This window comes from Ochotona princeps, chromosome 1, assembly GCF_030435755.1.
Source record: "Ochotona princeps isolate mOchPri1 chromosome 1, mOchPri1.hap1, whole genome shotgun sequence".
In the NCBI taxonomy this organism is placed as follows: Eukaryota; Metazoa; Chordata; class Mammalia; order Lagomorpha; family Ochotonidae; genus Ochotona; species Ochotona princeps.
This window is the reverse complement of record NC_080832.1, coordinates 28,350,954-28,370,307: the sequence shown is the minus strand read 5'-3', so window position 1 is coordinate 28,370,307 and position 19,354 is coordinate 28,350,954. Positions and strand designations below refer to the sequence as shown.

At 39.2% G+C, this 19,354-nt stretch overlaps 1 protein-coding gene across 1 annotated transcript in view; it reads right to left on the bottom strand.

Annotated features, from left to right (window-relative positions):
* Positions 1–19,354, bottom strand: part of AHI1 (Abelson helper integration site 1) — a 193,350-nt gene that overhangs the window by 33,091 nt on the left and 140,905 nt on the right. Inside the window, exons 22-23 of the mRNA XM_012927595.2 lie at positions 14,861–15,023; positions 11,276–11,373 (exon numbers count right to left, since the gene is read on the bottom strand). Coding sequence (XP_012783049.2) covers positions 11,276–11,373; positions 14,861–15,023 — 261 coding nt within the window. The remainder of the gene's footprint in view (positions 1–11,275; positions 11,374–14,860; positions 15,024–19,354) is intronic.

The window sequence follows — 19,354 nt, the reverse complement described above, 5'->3', positions numbered from 1 at the left end:
AACAAACAACAACAGAAAATCCTGAACATTTTTAGAAATTTAAAAATGAGCATTTAGGAATTGAGAGAAAATGGTATTTAGTATCTCAAAATAGAAACAAATAGTTAGATGTAATTATAGTAAAATAGTCTAAGATGTACTGATTAAAAATAGATTATTAACCATAATTCTAGTGTTATAAGACAAAGAATAGGAGTACAACCATGTGTGTTTATATATGCAGAAAGCATTTTAGAAGATTATGTAACAAAATGTTAGACTGAACTTGAATGTTATCAGGATGGAAGAGACTTAGATGATAGGTTGACTTTTACACTATTTACTGGCTGAAATTTGAAAACGTGAAGATGTAGTACTAAGATAACATTTTAAAAAAGGAATTTCAACAACAATAATTTTCTTTCACAAATATATGAATCACCAAAATAAAGAGAAAAAAAAATTAACACTCCAACAAAAAATTAACTGAGGTTTTCTGCACTACTCTTATTTTAAAGCTTCCAACTTCCTTTCTTCCCCGACAGCTCCACTATTCTCCTTTTCTATTGGAGGCAAATTTGCAGCACACCTTTACAAAAACATTCTGTAGTGAGCCTGGAGGGAAACTGTCTCCTACTCTTACTTGCCTGCTCTGTGGTATAAGTACAGTTACTGAGTTGGGGACTCTAGGCTATTGTGGAGAGCTACTTACTGAAGTCTTACCCTTTCCTGCGTTGGAAGAGCCAGCAATAAATGCTGCTATCACCCAGCAACATTTCAAGGCACAGATGAAATGCTGGAAGGTACCTGGCACATCAAGCGACGGAGCAGGTGTGTTGCTCCATTGGAAAGAATTCAGAAGAAGTAGCAGCTGCCAAGCTATTAAAGGGTATAATTTTACTTATTCTGTAGTGTGAATGGGAATACATTTCAAAAAGAAAGAACCCTATTGAGGTTTAATTCCTTTGTTCCTTAAGAATGTACAGAAAATTCTTACAGCTCTCACATGAAGAAGTCCATCAAGGGGTAAACCTAACACAGGGATGTGAAAAGCTAGCATGACAAAAAACCTGGCTCGCCGCAGGTAACAGGGATCTGTTCCACTGACTGGGTAGTGAAGGAAAAGGGTATTAATCTATAAAGACAGAAGCCACACTCCTCATTACAGTGGCACTTTGAATTTCATTCATCTAAGAGGATGAACTTCATATAACTCTCTGGAACTTGATTTCCTCTTATATGTGAAATAGAGTTAAATAGATTCACCAGTTGAATAGGATCTAAGCTCTGTTCTATAACTATGGATTCAGGTACCCTACAATTCTAGTTTTAGATCCCACAAACTGTAGACATTATTACCAGAGTTAACCTTTCCGTTCTCTTTTTTAGACAAAGAGACACACATCATACATGATAATAATAGTAAGATTTGCACATCAAATGAAATAGCTGACAGACTTTGTGGTAGGTTATAAGGCAGTATCTGATAAAATTAAATGGTATATGTTTTGATAAAGAAACTTAAGAAATACAACTGGGAAGGTGTTAAAGAAGTCCAGTTACCCAAATGTAAAGGGGTGGCTTCATGACTCAGAGTGTAGCCGAGGCATTTTAATTACACCTGAGGCAACAAATACCCTATTTCTCATGGATATCTTTCTACACTAGTTATCTATAGAATTCTTTATATTTTCTTTCACATGGAATTAAAACACTCTAATTCCACATGATTCATTCCTAACAGAAAAAAATTGCATGCCAAATTATATGCCAACACATGGATTCTGATAGAGCAGGCCAAACTGTTCAACAGAAGAAATCTAGGCACCTTAACGCTGACTCAATTTGAATTCCATCTTCTCCATAAGAATTCTTTTGCCCCCTTGCCTAAATGCATCCTCATCTTCCAGAACACTTTTACTTTACCTAGTTTCTTTTTAAAAAAATGTTTTCTTTTGTATGTCTGCAAATTCTGTGAGATCTGTTTGATTTAGGGTTTGGATATTGGTGGAATTGGCCTGAAGCACACCTTTAGGAGTTAAATTGGATACCAAAGTGGTCTACCTGGAGGTGAACACAAAGGCCACATTTGAAGCACAGGGATCAACTGCGAGGGGGGAGGATAAACAAACTTGAAAATCAACAAAGTCTAAACCAAGACTATTGTGCAGTGAATCCAGCCCAACAGAATGGTACCAGGCTGTGAGAACTGAGGAGTCTTGAAAGCAAGTGAGAAGTTCTCCTCCATAGGAATGCAGGTGATCTGGAAGAGGAAGTGGTAATACCAATTTCACAGGTAGCCAGTAAAATATGAGAGAGCCCCTCTTATCTCTTCTACCAAAATTAATCAGAAGTCACTGGACAGGAACACACTTAGCAGAGGTGGGGTTAGATAACCTCAATCTCAAAGGTCAGGATCATAGAGATAGAGATAAAAGTAAGTTACTAGAGCTAAAGGCTGTCTTTCATAGCACCTGACTTTTTATTTATATATAGACTGCAAATACTATTAGCTGTCACAAAGACTCCCCTATGACAGTGTTACAAATGTCTCCAGAGCATTAAATATCTTTACTTTGTAAATTAGATTAGTACTCTTATCAACTGCATACTTGTATACCATAAAATTTGTACACTGAAATGCTAGTCCTCAATGTGGTATTATTATTGTTAGGAGGAATCCAGGAAGTAATGAGGTCATGGGGGTGGGGGAAGAATCCATGAAAAGGATTAGTGGCTTTTACATATTTACAGCTGAGCTTTCTCTCTGTTTCTCTAGAAAACAACACAGCTGTACATCAGGAAGTGGGACCTCAGCAGACAAGGGATCTATCAGCAACTTGATCTTGGGCTTTTCAGCCTCCAAAACCATGAGAAATCCATGCTTGCGGTTTAAGCCCTACCCTTCTTCCCACCCCCCTCCCACTGTCATGTCTATAGTATATTTCTCATAGTAACTTGAATTAAGACAAGCATATTCCTAAATTCTTAAATCTAGTCCCAATTCTGAAACAGTGGGTAATATTATTCGCTCAAATTCTTTGTCAGTTCCTTACTGTATCCTTTGTAGTCCCTTTGTCAAAGGCAACCACTGCCAAATTGCCTTTTTAAAAATTATTATTTTTTTATAATATAGTTCCATAGGCTCTGGGACTTCCCACTCTCTTTCCCCCAATTCCCACCCTCCCCTCCCCCTGATTTCCCTCATATTATTACAATAGTATAGTACTTTAGAAACAGCCATAAGTCCATCATTTTGCTATTTAAGTGCATCCTGACATTGTAGGTATGGACAATGACAGAGTGTCCAGCATCCTATTATCAAGGTATATTTAACAGTTTCATTGGCAGTCCATCTTTGCTTTATAAGTAGAGATGCATACTGCATTGCATCCTCACCTCTGGTTATGACAGTATCTTACAGTTTCCATGAATCCCCTTAATTGAAAAGCCATAAAACAAAATCAACAACAGGAAAAAAAAACTGGAAAATTCACAACATAAAGTTTAACATGTTACTGCATGACCAATATATTGCTGAAGAAATTAAAAAGAAAATCAAAAACCTTCTTGAAGGAAATGATGCTACTGTATGATCTATGCGTCAGTGAGGAAATTAACAAGGAAAAAAAACTTTTTTGAAGAAATGAAAATGAAAACAAAAATATCAGAATCCAGGAGATGTAGTAAAAACAGTATTAAAAGGGACATTTCTGGGGCTTGGCATGGTAGCCCAGTGGCTAAAGTCCTTGCCTTGCATGTGCTGGGATCCCAAAATGGGCACCGATTTTGGGTTCATATCTCGTCTGCTCCACTTCCTGTCCAGTTCCTTGCTTGTGGTCCAAGGCCTTGGGACCCTGCACCCACATCGGAGACCTGGAGAAAGCTCCTGTCTTCTGCCTTCAGATCCACTCAGCTCTGGCTATTGTGGGCACTTGGGGAGTGAACCAGTGGACAGAAGATATTTCTCTCTGTCTCCCTCTCTCTGTAAATCTGACTTTCGAAGGAAAATGAAGTTTTTTTTTAAAAGGGAGATTTATAATATCTCCTTTCCATTGCTCCTTGTGTTTTACAGTAAAATAGCCTATCAGGTTAGTCTTGACTCTTTTTTTCTGTTTACGTGGGTCATGACACTATTGGCATAGGCAATGGCAGAAAATTTAATATTCTGTTGTCTAGGTATATTTAGGTTTATTGAAGGTCCAGTTTTATTCAGTTGTAGAGATGCAGTCTGTCTTTTTTTTTCTGATTTCCTGGTACTCTGGTCTCCATCACACTCTTTGTATGTGTACAAATGTATGCTTGTTTACCTTATTTTTTGTTTTGCATTCTGAATGAAAGCTGTCAGCAAACATATGATAGTTGTCCTTTTGGGATTGGCTCATTTCATTTAGCATATAATGGTCTCCAATTGGGCCCATTTGGTTGCAAATGGTAAAATTTCATTCTTTTTAATAGCTGAGTAGTATTCCATAGCATAGGCATACCAATTTTTTTTAATCCAGTCCTGCTTCAGTTGGAATCTAGATTGCATGTTTTTGCGATTGCTGATTGTGCTGCAATATCGAAGTGCAGGCTGCTTTCTCATGAGTATGTATCAGTTCTTTTGGATACATTCCCAGGAGTGGGATTGCTTGGTCATATGGTAGGTGAATTCTCAGTTGCCTAAGTATTGTCTACACTGACTTCCAAAGTGGCTGCACCAGTCTACAGTCCCATCAGCAATGGAGTAGGGTATTTCCACCCTCCACATCCTTGCCAGCAGGTGTTGGCAGTTTTCTGTATGTACGCCATTCTCATCGGGGTGAAGTGGAACCTCAGTGTTGGTTTTATTTAAATTTCCCTTATTGCTAGGGAGCTTGAACATTTTTTCATGTCTGATAGCCATTTGGATTTGTTCCTTTTCCTTTGTCCATTTCTTGACTGTTTTGTTTATTTTGTTGTGGCTTTTCTGGAGTTCTTTATATATCTTGGATACTAGCTCCTATTTGTAGTGTAGTATACAAAGATTTTCTCCCATCCTGTTGCTTGCCTCTTCACTTTGCTGACTGTTACCTTTCCTGTGCAGAAGATTCTTAGTTTGATGTAGTCCCATTTGTTTATTTCGGTCTTGAATGCCTGAGCTTTGGATATTTCTGGATATTTTTCTAGGAAATCTGCCTACGCCTATATCTTGTAGAGTATTTCCTACAATTTTTTTCTGAGAGTTTGATGGTTTCTGGGTGTAGGTTTAGATCCTTTATCCACTCAGATCTGATTTTTGTATATAGTGAAAGGTGAGGATCTTGTTTCTTACTTCTGCAGGCTGCTATCCAATTGTCCCAACAGCATTTGTTGAAGAGACCAACTTTTTCCCCAGGTTGGTTTCTGTTCACTTGTTGAAGATTAGATGGCTGTGCATGTGTGAGCTCCCTTCTGATGTTTCCATTCTGCTCCACTGGTCTTCTCTCCATTTATGTAACAATACCAGGTTGTTTTGATAACTACTGCCATTTAATATGTTCTATGGTCTGGAATTGTGATCCCTCCAGCTAGGTTAATATTCAAATACGTTTTGCCTATTTGTGATCTTTTGCATTTCCAGATGAATGTTTGTATCATTTTTTTCAGTTCTGTGAAGAATGTTCTCAGGATTTTGATTGCGATCACATTGAATCTGTATATTAGTTTTGGTAATATGGACATTTTGAAGATGCTGACTCTGCCTATCCAGGAGCATAATACAGTTCTTCATTTTTTAAAAGTCTAGCAGTCTCTATGGAATATTTTGGTTCTCCTATGTATAGAATCATGTTGTCTGTAAATAAAGACATTTTGACTTCCTCTCTTCCAATTTGAATTCCAATAGCTACTTTTTCTTGCCTAATCATTCTAGTGAGGAATTCCCGTACTATGTTAAATAGCAGTGGTGATAGTGGCCATCTTGTCCAGTTCTAGATCTTAGTGGGAAAGCTTCCAATCTTCCCTCATTCAGTATGATGCTGGCATCGGGTTTTTCATAAACTGCTTTGATTATGTTGTAAAACGTTCCACCTATGCCTAGTTTGCTTAGAGTTTTTAGCCATGAAGTGGTGTTGGATTTAAGCAAATGCTTTATATGCATGTATTGAGACTATCATATGATTTCTGTTCTTCAATTTCTTGATGTGGTGTATCACATTTATAGATTTGCATATGGTAAACCATCCCTGCATATTAGGGATAAATTCCATTTGGTCCAGGTGAACCTGTCTGATGTATTGTTGCATTCTGTTGGCTAGTATTTTATTGAAAATTTTAGCATCTATGTTTATCAGGGATATCTATGGTCTATAGCATACAGTCTATAGCTTTCTTTCTCTGTTGTGCCTCTGTCTGGCTTTGGTATTAAGGTGATGTTTGCTCATAGATACAGTTTGGAAGGATTGCCTCCATTTCTATTGTTTTGAATAGTTTATGAAGAATTGGGGGTCAGTTCTTTCTTTGGTGAGAGGGATTTGATTACTGATTCAACCCATCTAAGTTGTAGGTTTATTTAGATTTCCTGTTGCTTCGTGACTCAGTTTTGGTAGATGGTATGTATGTGTCCAGAAACCTTTCTTGAAAGTCTTCTGATCTCTTGGTGTAGAGTTGCTTGCAATAATTTCTGATTATGCCTTGCATGTTCATGGTATCTGTTGTTATGTTCCCTTTTTCACCTTTGATTCTATTAATTCTCATCTTCTCTCCCACTTTTTTCATTATTACTAGTTGGGCAAGTGGGATGTCTATTCTGTTTATTTTCTTAAAGATCCAACTCCGTGTTTCATTGATTTGTGTATTGTTCTTTTGGTCTCTGTTTCATTAATTCCCTCTCTTATTTTGATAATTTCTTTTTTTCTGTTGATGTTGGGAGTATTTTGTTGTTTTTCTAGCTTCTTCAGGTGTATGCTTAGTTCATTTATCTGGTGCCTTTCTTGTTTCCTAGTATAGGCACTGTGTCCTTGATGTGTTTTCTCTTCAAATTAAATCTTTGTATAGGCTGTGTCTCTTATACTTAGTTCTATGTGTCTCTCCAATATTTAAACAATCATGTCTGGATGCCAAGTCTCTCTCTAATCATTGCTTGATCTTTTATTCTTTAAGAATGACTTCCATGAACTCATTCCCGAAAGCCCCATTCACTCTTTCACGTACTTCTCAATTCTTATTACTCCACTGATACTGGACACAACTGTGGAGTCTTTTTGATCATCAAATGTTAACATGACCAAAATGCTTGGCTGGTTCTGGACATACTTAACTTGAATCTATCTTCTCCCTTATCTTCCAAACACTTTTGCTTGTTTTTTTTCCTTTCATCACTATTTTCTTAATACTCACTTGTTTCTTTTATCACCCCTTAGTAATCTGGTTCTGTCTTGATTCTTTTCTCTTGACTCTTCAGCTCTAGAACACTCTTGGATACAACCTCCATTACAAGTTTCCATTTGACCTTGGCTGGCCTGGAGGTGGCTGGCTGCCCCCCAGGGCTTGGGGCAGCCCTGGGGGGGGGGGCGGCCCAGCCAGGCCGGATCCGTGAACGAGGACTCAGCATGCCAAGACCACTGCTGCAAGGCAGTGAGGGGGTCCCTGGCTATTTCCCAGGCCCAAGAGCTACCACCTCCCCCTGGGTAAGCCCGCCAGGAGGGAACCTCCGGACCGGGGATAAAGGGCTAACTCCGCCCCTCGGCCATAAGCTAGAGGTGGGGCGAGTGGGGGAGGGTTTGGAACCTTGGCTGGCCTAGAGGCAGCTGGCTGCCCCCCAGGGCTCCGGGCGGCCCTGGGGGCGCGGCCCAGCCAGGCCGGATCCGAGAACGAGGACACAGCATGCCAAGACCACTGCCGCAAGGCAGTGAGGGGGTCCCTGGCTTTGGGCGGCCAGTGCACCAAATGGTGCCAGGCTCTGCCTGCTGGGCCGCCCAGTGGCGAGTTATGGAGTTTTTACGATCAGAAAAAGCTGCTTAGGGACACTCTTGAATAAGGCCAGCCTTTGTGTAGGTCAGAGATGAATTTCTGGTGATTCCCAGCAATAGTCAACATAAACACTAGGGCAAGAAAAAAAAAAGAAAATTAAACCTAATGTACTTGTAAAGCCCCATGATACTTGGAAAAGGGGAGGGAGAGCAGAGAAATCTTACATCACCCTAGAAGGTGTGAGGCAAACGGGAAATATAACCTATCAGGATCATAACTAGTAACTCATAGACAACAGATTCGAATTAGCATTAGACAATAGTAAAACTACAAAGGCATATGGAGGAATCAGGAGTAATCCTAACAACCTCTTAACAGGAGGTCATATGCAAAGAGCAGGGGGGACCCCAGAGTGGAGCAGGCGGACAGGAGGAGGCTTTTATCCCAACCCTGAAGACTCCCAGATACTCACCAAGGACTATCAGTACCAAGGAGCACCGAGGACTACATCCCTGCTGCCAAGGAGACCACGAGGAAATGGAGTGCCTTCGGAGACCAAGAACTCTGAGGTCAACCACCCCCATTTGGATCTACCACATGGGATGGAAGAAGTCCTGCCTTGCAGGATCCAAGGTCATCGGAACGACAACCAGGAAACCTGAGTGGTCCGCAGAAACAGGAGAACAGTAAACTTCCTTTGAGACTAGGGAGAGGAGCTTTCTCTGGTCCTTGCCTGCTTCCAACTTTGGGTCCCCACCCCCCTCTCGTAATAACCATCAGGGTGGCTCCAGAAACCCCTCAAAACAAACAAACAAACAAACAAACAAACAAACAAACCAAACTAGAATAGATAGACAGAGAACAACAAGGAAAGCTTAGAAACAGACAGGAAACGGTCAGCATGGATGCACTTATAACTCACTGGGTGGGACACAAAGATTAGTTACTCCTCACTGGGGTATGGAAGATTTCTCTGCACACCCCTCCTAAACATGCTCACCCAAACTGTTGAATATATCCTGTTAGAATTATAGAGTTAGACCACCTGAAAAACAGCCAGGTTCAGCGAAATCATGCTTCAATGCTATAAACTGCTAAAGACTAAAATTAAAATAGGCATGAGACAGCTGAATAGCAATCTAGGTCATTTTAAGGTGTATAGAACATGGTTGAATGTAAACCAAAATTGAAATGTCTATGAAGAAGTCACAGGTTGTGGTAGAAAACCTGCATTTTCCTATTAACATATTGGTTAATCAATACCATGTCAATTAATGCCATAATGTTGTAAATGGTTGGAAATATTATGTTGGGGCTCTGAATTGATTGGGATGATACTCTGCTGGCTCTGCCTTCAGACCAGAGATGGTCTCACCAAGAAACCATTGAACTTACCAGGACAATAAGATGCTGGACTTTATGCTTGGTAAATATCTCCAATGAAAGAATCTCAACTGAATTTGAACTATGGAAATGCAACAAGGTGGAGCAATCCAACGTGGGGGGAGGGTTGAGGGAGGGGCTGGGGGAATCCCAGTGCATAAAAAAATGTATCACATAATGCAATGTAATTAATCTTTAAAAAAAGGAAATGCAATAAAAATATATATTTTAAAAAAAGAAGTTTCCATTTGCCAATATAATACAATGAAGATGTAAATTGTTATTCTTTTGATTTTGACTTTCGTCTTCTCTCAAATTCTCATCATACATTATCTATCTCCCTGGTGAATATTTCCATTTGGGAGAAAATACAGAGATAACTAACAAATGAATATATCTAAAATCATCTATTATTCAATATTCCTTTTTCTGTAACTCCCAAATTCTTCCTTATTCATACTTCATTATTGTTGGAAAACTGGTATTTATTCAGGGAACTTAGGAAAAAAAAAACCAATTCCAACTTCACTAATCACACCTAATCAATCCTAAAATCCTATCAATTAATGTCCCTTCTTTCTAATGTCCACTGGTTCAGGAAATATACATACACACACACATACATATATATAATAAAAACACACTATATATGCATATATGTAGTAAAAAATTTTCTATATATACATAGATAAGCATATATACATGTATATGTACATAATAAAAGAGTATGTATTTAAAAGGAATACTTACAATAAGAGAGGGAGTTGCACACAGAGAGATCTTTCATTTACTAGCTTACTCTCCCAGTGGCCACAAAGGCCAGGGCTGGGCCAGGTTGAAGTCAAGAGCCTGGAACTCTATCCAGGCCTCTCATGTGAATGGCAGAGGCCAAAATACTTGGCCCATCTTTTGCAGGTTTCCCTGGCTCATCAGCGGGCATCTGGATCAAAGATGAAGCAGCCAGGTCTCGAACCAGCAATCATATGGGATGCCGACATTGTAAGCAGCAGCTGCACTCACTTTACCATAATACGAACTCCAGGCTTATATTTTTTTTACATAGACTGCATTTCCTTGCCCTAGGTCTTAGCTCTCCTTATCTAGTACAACCACCATGCTGCAATTGGGAAGGTCGTTTTAACAAGGAAATCTGCTTCTGTCACTCTGAGTGGATCCTCTTTGTCGAGACGACAAAATTGAAGCATTTTTGACAGAGTTGGCCAGGCTCTCTGTCGCCCACCTCCTGCATTCCTCCTAGTCTCTTCAAGAAACTCCAAGCTCCCTACATGTGCTTGATCATACTACACCAGGCTTTCCTCCAGCTATTTCCACTGCTGGAATATCTTCTAAATCCATCTCCTTATACTTTTAATTTCTGAAGCTCCGGGTCAAGCATATATGTTCATTACTGTCCCTACTGGAGTCTTGTGGAACTGTCTGCTTATGGTATCTCATCTACTAGCCTGGAGGCTTCCCCAGGGTGAGGGCCTGGTTTATTCCGTCCTGTTCTACGGAGGATAAAGATAATGTCTGGCATGGAAGCAATGCTTGACATGCTGAATGACTGCTTGGTTCACAACAGAGTCAATCATCAAAAACTTTATCTCAGTGGTGTAATGAAGAGACTTCTTTGTTAAGAACCATACTTATGTATCACAGAATTGAGAAGAAGCAGGGTTATTCAGCTATTCCAGCAAGAGTTAATGTCACATAGTAAATACAATTTACTAAGCAATGCACATGATGGTACAGTGCTTATTAGACTTTCTAGGTGAGTATTATGAACATAAGATGACTACTGTCTGATGTTCCTGAGGGAATCCTGATAGCACAGACTAAAATACATGTCCTTTCTCTGGCTGATCACACATACACACTCATTTTAACTTGAAAACACTGAAAACAATGAAGGATTGTAAGCATGGAAAATAAAGTAATATTCATAGAAAAAGAGTGAAAAACCAAAGTACAAAGGCAAGATATTCTTGAAAATGTTTACCTTTTGAGAAGCTGAAGGTTTTTCTGTTTTGTTTTTCTCCTTAGGACTTACAGGAGGGGATCTCTCCTTTATCTTTGGAGGCAGTTCTCGATACAGTGCTGGAATCGAAACAGGACTTCATATTAGCATACAGAATAAAATTATTCAATAAGGAAAACACACACTGGCAGTGAGTGGGGGGCAGATATGAAATTGGAGAAATCAGTGAATTCATTGTGTAACAAAAATCTATCAAAAAATGATCTGCTACTAGCAATTTGTAGTCTCAAATACAGTTAACAAAAGAACACAACTATGACTTGAAGATCTTAATCAGCAGATTTCAGAAAGGTAGAAGCTGTCATTTGTACTAACTGTGGGGTCATGAAGATTTGATTTTATCTCAGTATTTACCAGGAACCCACACTGTGCAAGATTAGCTGCTATGCACTGCTAGAAGAGATATGAAGATGACCAAAAGAAAGTCTTTGCTCTCAAGGAGCTTACAATCTGGTCAGAGACATATGAATTTCTAAGGAACTGTAATATAAAATAGAATGTAATATTATTTGATAGAGAGGTAATAATAAAGATGAACTCTGATGTGAGGATAGTAAACAGTGAAAGGAAAAGGGATAACAATGTCAGAATCTGAAGAATTGAATTCTTCCATGAAGAGGTGTTAAGAAACAATAACTTGGGAATATTATATAATTGTGAAATTAATAATTACAGAGCTGGGACTATGCATGACATTAAAACTATATGCAAGGTAGAATTTAAGAGCCTTTATAAGATTATAACTGACATAACTTGTTGGTTATATATGCTTTGAGTCTAAGGAGCCATGGGAGAGTTAAATGGAAAATACAATTTGGTTAAAAGCAATAACGAATTGAAGGGCACTGCTAAAAAAAAAAAATACCTATTCAAAATCTAAAACCAAAATGGAGCTAACTGATTTTGTTGGTTGAGTTTATTATTGAATTTCTTTGCCTCATAGTGAAAAGAGTATTAGGCTTGATTCAGGAAAGCCCCAATCATGGTTTCCTTTACAAGGGTGTAAGATTCAAAGAGAGTATGTCCCTTACAGCAATAGTGTCCCAACTCCTACTGGCTTGTTCTTTTAAAGGACTTGCCACGCAATGCAACAGTGGGTGGAGAATCTGCTCTTACTTAGACTCCCTTAGGGCATTTGTTTTGCATATTTGGCTTCAGACACAGATCCATGATGAGTCCTCCTTCTATTTTTAGAGTGGAATAGACTATAGATAGTCTTTGTTAATTATTATTAATTACATTGCATTATGTGACACAGTTTCATAGGCTCTGGGATTCCCCCAACCCCTCCCCGTGCCCTACCCCCATGGTGGATTCCTCCACCTTGCTGCAGTATTACAGTTCAAATTAAGTCAAGATTCTTTCTTTGCAAACCTATATCAAGCATAGAGTCCAGCATCTTATTGTCCAGATATATTGTAGATAGTCTTTTTTTTTTTCTCTAATGTTAAAGTGGGCCAACTGCATCTTTTTTTTTTTTTTTTTTTTTCTGGCAATTGCATCTTTGTTGAAGTCAGGCAGAATGTAGGATAATAAGGTAGGGAAAGGAAAGCAACTCATGCTGAAGTATGAGCGTTCAATCATTGCATCCTCAGATTGTCCAAGATTTTTGTTTGTTTGTTTTGGCCTTTATAAAGTTTTCCTCAATGCAGTGACTGAAGTCAAAAGAAAATGTTAAGTATTCTGAGTTCCAATAAGCAATAACAGTAGGCAGACTGGTCACTGCCTGAGATACAGGATTATCTGTATCTGTGGCCAAGAACCATCCCCGGAACAGGCTTCCCAAGTCTGACTTCAGTTACGACTTCAGTTATGATTTCAGAAAGAAATCAAATTTTACTGGATTTCAAACTTACGGTCAATCAAGTTTGAGGGATTATTTCTGCAAACTAACCAGACTGTGAGGAATCCAACACCACTCTGCCTGGAGAAATACAATCTTTATAATGCCAGGTGACAATCAGTGTTTTCACTTATATGTAACGGAATTGATGATAGCACTTATTAAAACTGTAGACAGATGTATTTCAGAGTGGTAATGATGGTCACGCAGGCAGCTTTTCAGTTAAACACAGAAGCTACCACTACAGAACTTCAGCAGTTGATCCCACGAGAAAGGCAGCAATGGGAAAGAGACGAAAGGACCTCAGGTATTTTTGACAACCTGGAAGTCAGAAGTGCTCAGTTCACAGGATCTGACTTAAATACTTGTTCTAAGTCTCCTTGAGAATGAATGTATCCTGAACCTCCTTCCTTCCAGGCTGCCTGGTGTTCCCCCATCTCCATTTCTTTTTAAACATACATATATGTCTCTAATAGAGTTCGAGTGATCAGTCATTTATCAGCTACAGAAGAGCAATGAAAATAGCACAAGTGGAGACTATGAACTTCACTATAGGGCAGAGACGTGGGTAATTCTCTTTTTATTTATTTTAAGATTGTTTATGCATTTATTTGAAAGATCAGGGTACAGGCAACGGTGGGAAAGGGTGTAAAGAGAAATTATTCTACCCAGGCTTAGCCCAGCATCCAGCAACTGTAAAAGAAAAGTCTTCATTTTCCTCTGCTTTTACTCTTTTGTCTCAAAACTCAGAGTCAAGCTTAGGTATTAATAGTGCTTTTGGTTAGGCATAGTTTTGGCTAAACAGTGTTTCATGGACCAACAATTATCTGTAAGACTTAATATAAACATTCAGAACAGGGCTCTGAGGCTGGCTGTCCTACATTTTAAATCAGGACTAATCGGATGTTGTGTTTGTTGGAGAAAGCTTTGAGTTGACATTGGTAATCTTGTTCATCTGAAAGGAGGAAACTTAGGCACTTCAGTCTAGGTGGTGGAGCTAGGATTGCAACTGACCCTCAGATATTACGGTCTTCCTAACACACTATTAAGTCATCTGCTGATTGGATGCAGTCCTCTGAAGCAGCACTGCTATACTTCTATCCCTTTCATTGCGGTTTCCATTATTCTGTTTTCTGGTGCCCTAGCTGAGTTCTATTTGCACCAGTCAAAGCCTGGCAACAAATTTACAGCTTTCAGAAACTGTAGTTAGAATTACTTGTTTAGTTCATTTGTTGTATTGTTTCACACATGAAGGCTTAATTTAGCTGAGCATGAAAATATCTACAGAAGTTTTGTCCTAATAGGCTACATCCAGGAATGGGATGCAGAAGCTGCAAGAGTGGGTGTTGAGGGAAGTAATGCTACTTTATAGAGGAGTGCCTGTGGCAAGAGCAGAGCTGAGAAGGCTGTGTGTGAAGCAGGGGGCAGGGCTGAGGTGCTGAGGAAGAAATCAGGCAGCTAGAGGGCCAGGGACAGGAAGTCCATGAAGCAGATATCCGTCTCAGGATGTAGCAGCTTTCTAGCATACTAGTGCCTCCCATTTAATTTTTAAATATATAAATATTATGAGATGGAAAAGTAATACTCATTGCTAGGTATATGCAAAAGTTACAAAAACAGCAAATTCAAGGATAGAAAATGATAAAATCTTGGACTATCAGCTATACCATATTAGTAAACCAGGAAGGGAGCATAAAACTTACTTTCACTAGCCACATGATTAGCTGGAAAATAACCATCCTGTCCCTTCCCTACGCTGCCATACCACCAGTCTTCATTATCTTTGAAAAACACTCGGATAATGTCTCCACGATGGATGGTTAGTTCATCTGATCGATTCGCCATGTAGTCATAAAGAGCCACTACCTAGGAGAGAGATAAGACCACCACAGCTTTATCACAACTGTACCACAGAGAAAACCCTCCACATTCACTTCCTCTTGCAGAAGAGCAGCTGAAACCAAAGCAGTAGTTTGGTAAGTCTGAGGCCATCTCAAGGTTTGCTAATGGGATGAGAGGTGGTGGGAACACAGCAGGAGCAGCAAGATAAAAGACTGTGGGATTGAGAAATGGTTAAGGGCATTCAATACACTAAGATTAGCTTCAAAACAGCAGATGTTAATTTTCTAAAGCAAATTGCTTGTGCAGCAAATAAGCAAAAGCTCACACACCATTCATTTTCTTAGAACTGTTTTTACACTACCTTCAGAACCCATTATGAGCTACCCAGATGCATCTGAAAAAGCATTTCAGAAGGTCAACAGTTTTGCAGAAAGGAAACTGGAACAACCTCATTGCATAACTTCATTGTGATCATTTGGTTTATTGCTAATGTCTCTTTTTTGAGATAAATTTTTCTAGAAAAAAATTACATTTTTGGTGTCTTATATCAACAACTGCATCTTATGATTATTTAAAAAAAACCTTAGTGGCATGTTTTCACTAGATACTAGTTCAAGAGAAAAAGCTTTTATATGAGAATTTTCTTCATTGTGTTGTTACAGTAGACATCATACTGGATTTTTTTTTTCTTTTGAAAAATTCAAGTCAAAATGATATAGCAGTGGCTGCACAGGCACTTAAAAATCCACTATAGCAGTTAAAAGGACAGAGACCATAATTCATTTTAGTGCTTAATAACATGTATACTAAAAATATTCTATTCCCCCTCTCCATTAAATAGTGTTTGGAAGTCTATGAGTTACACAACTACATATCATATTGGGATAAATATACTGGAAATTCATTGTTATAATTATTTGCATTGAGATGAACTCATTGAGATTGCATTGCTCATTGATCCACTAAGCAACAACTGAAATCCTAATATGCCCTACTGGGCTAAAATGCATAATAGCAAATAAGATACCTTCTAGAAGCTGTCCCTCTTTCAGGTTTTGCAAGAAAACTAAAACAAAACAAAACAAAACAAAACAAAACAGACAATCACGAATAAACTAGGTGAGGAGAGGCAAAGTGCCTCTCAGCCAGATTATATAGCAAGCATGATAGTCCCAGGGAGACAAAAAAATTCAGTATGATGAGAGTCTTGCATTAGAGGTAGGAGGCAAGATACAATTGGGAAAAGTAACATCAGAGTAATAGTCATTGGATTTAAACTCAAGAATATGGCCAATGGGAATGCACTGAAGGGCAGGGGATTCCACCAGAGTTCACAAAATTATCTTTGATACCTTTTAACTTACTCAATAGTATTTATCAAAACACCAACTAGGCAATTTTGCTAGATAAACTTGGATCTGCTAACATTCTATGGTATAAGGAGGGTAATCATAATCTAATCTAGATGTGAAATGCCTTACCACTTAGCAAAGTAACTAGATGACAACTTGCTATACAAGATGCTGTTCAAACTTCACAAATCTTCCCTAATTTTAGTATGTTGATTCTAAACCACCTATGCAGAAGTGAGAACTTTTAACTTTTACCTCTGTTCTTCCTTCTCCAAATGTCTTCTCTTCCATTTTTCTCCCTGGCAATATCAGAGAAGAGGAAAGCTAAATGTTCTAAGTGCCACACTAGTTGTTCACATGTGGTTTCCTTGAGTCCTTACAGTGAGCCTGGTGGGGGGCATATGTTCTTGTTTCTATTTTATTCAGGAGGAACAAACCTGATATCTGGAGAAAAACTTGGCTAAGACCAAGTAAAACAGTAAGTGATAGACAGGTCTTATACTCATTTCCCCCCTTTATCTCACCCCAACTAAATGCACAAATTTGGAACCAACTATTGTGGAACATAATTAAGGTGAGATAGAAAGTAGTCTGTAACCAGTCGTATGTGTCAAGAAAAGCAGCCAACTTGGGTCACCTCAGGCCCATCATGCTCCTTTCTTCACTCAAGGCCCCAGTCCCATAAACGTCACATGTGGTTTATTCCTGTTGTTCCCCACCCTGGCTCAGGTACACTAAAATACTACAACTTTAATGAGTCGTACACAACAATGAGGTTCACATATTCTTATTTATGTGTAGTCCTAGGTGGCGGTTGGGACACAGAGCTTCATCTGGTATACCAGAATCATTTAGGAAGTCCCACATCCCACAGTGTCACTATTTATACCAGTGACACTGGAGTTCATAAAATTGGAGCCTGAAAACCTATCCTGAATTTTTCCATGAGGGTCTATTAATAAATGGGTCCTTCCACAGATACTGTAGTCCCCATGATCTGTATGACTCATGACCCTTTCCATATTACAGTACTCACGGACCATGCTCTTTTTCACAACTAAAAGCAGCACATCAGTTTCATATGGCTGGCCATACCTGTAAACGCATTCTATAGTCAGTGACTCCAGTAGGGAATGAACTGTGTCCCCTTGGAAATCATATACTTAAGCCCTAATCCCAGAGGTGAAAGTACACAAGAAAGACAGGATTGCCAAGGAAGGAGCGTAACGTCAGGAACACACGATACAGCCAGTGGAACTGCAATAAAAGTGAATTTCCAGTGTGGAGGGGGAGTAATTAGGGTAAAATGCGGTCAAATGGGTGGGGTCCTGATCAATGTCCTTTCAAGAGCAAGAGGGGCCAACATGGTGGTCTAGTGAGCTAATCCCCAGCCTGTGGTGCCAGCAGCCCATATGGGTATCAGTTCGAGCCCAGGCTGCTCCACTTCCAATCCAGCTCCCTGTTTATGGACCAGGGAAAACAGCGGAGGGTGGCCCAAGGCCTTTGGACTCTGCACTCACATGGGCCACTGTGGCTATTAGGGGAATAAAAAAAGTGAATAGAAGATCTTCCTTTCTGTCTCTCCCTCTCACTCTGTAACTTCAACTTCCAAGTTTTTTTTTTTTTTTTCAAGAATTTGTAGTACCTAGAACTGGGGAAAACACATTTTGTAGTTTGAACAAGTCTGTGGTATTTTGTCAGTGCAGTTCTAGCAGGCTAGTACAAGCTTACCACCTGGTGATGTCAGAAGAATTCCTTAGGCCCATCCAACCTTGGACCTAAAATTTGGCAATGCTTTACGCAGCGTGTATCCATGTCAGGCCCTGATGAACCTATGTGATTTCTCCTGTCTGACAGCATTATTTCTTAATGCAGAAACACTGTCTTTGTATCAAACCCCCCAACCAGCATGGTGATAAAGGGTGATAGTAAGCAAATAAACAGTCCTTGCAGCATACCACCATGACACATTACTGACAAATACAGAATTTCTGGATAATAAGCAGACAATGTGTTTTAACATAACAAAAGTCAATGTCGTGACAATTGTGTTTGACATTTTGTTACAACTATTCTCTTACATATTGGAAGCATATGGCAAAACCATGAGGCTCAAGACAATCTGCATTCAAGGCTGTGTTTTTGCCCAGTGTGCTCTTATCTTCCCACGTGAGAATACTTACTTTCTTCTGATCATTGTAATTTGCACAATAAACTTCATTGTTTCAAATTTGGCACTGGATTCTGAATAAACCACGACTTCCCCATTTCCAGTTAGATTTTTTTCAATTTCAATGTTTTACGCTAAAGTAAAACTTTGTAAAAATGTTGGGAGTAAAGCCCCAATAAAGACATTGGTTTAAAATTAATACTATCTCTATTTTCCCTGTTTTGTCAGCCCTCACCATAAGAAATCTGTTTTAATCATTATTTGATGAATGTCTTTGATAATATTCTATTCTTTACACATGGTGGTTTGAAGTGTAAATAGGACAGAATATCTTTAGCACTATGACATGAAATCCTTCTGTAACAAGTTTATTTATGTATTTATTTTTAGAAGATTTATTTGAAAGTGCAACCTACAGAGAGGGAGGCTGAGACACATCAAGAACTTTTGCTTCCCATGGTTCACTTCACAGATAGCCACATTGCCAGAGCTGGGTCAGGGCAAGGCCAGCAGTCAAAAGCTTCTTCAGGGCTTTGCACGTCGGTGGCAGGGCCCAAGCATTTGGGCCACCTTACACAGCTTTCCCATGCATATTTGCAAGGATATGGATTAGAAATGGGGTATAGGTCTCAAATCTATGCCTATATGGGATGCCAGCATTGCAAGCAACAGCTCTACGTGCTATGTCACAATGCCAGCCCTTGTAACAGAATTTAAAAACATGAATTAATATGCCCATGTAAGCAATGAAAGATCTGTAAAATGATATGCTTCATAAAATCCACTTGGCCAGATATGGGCCACTGTTCACACAGCAACGCGCTGGGAAGTAA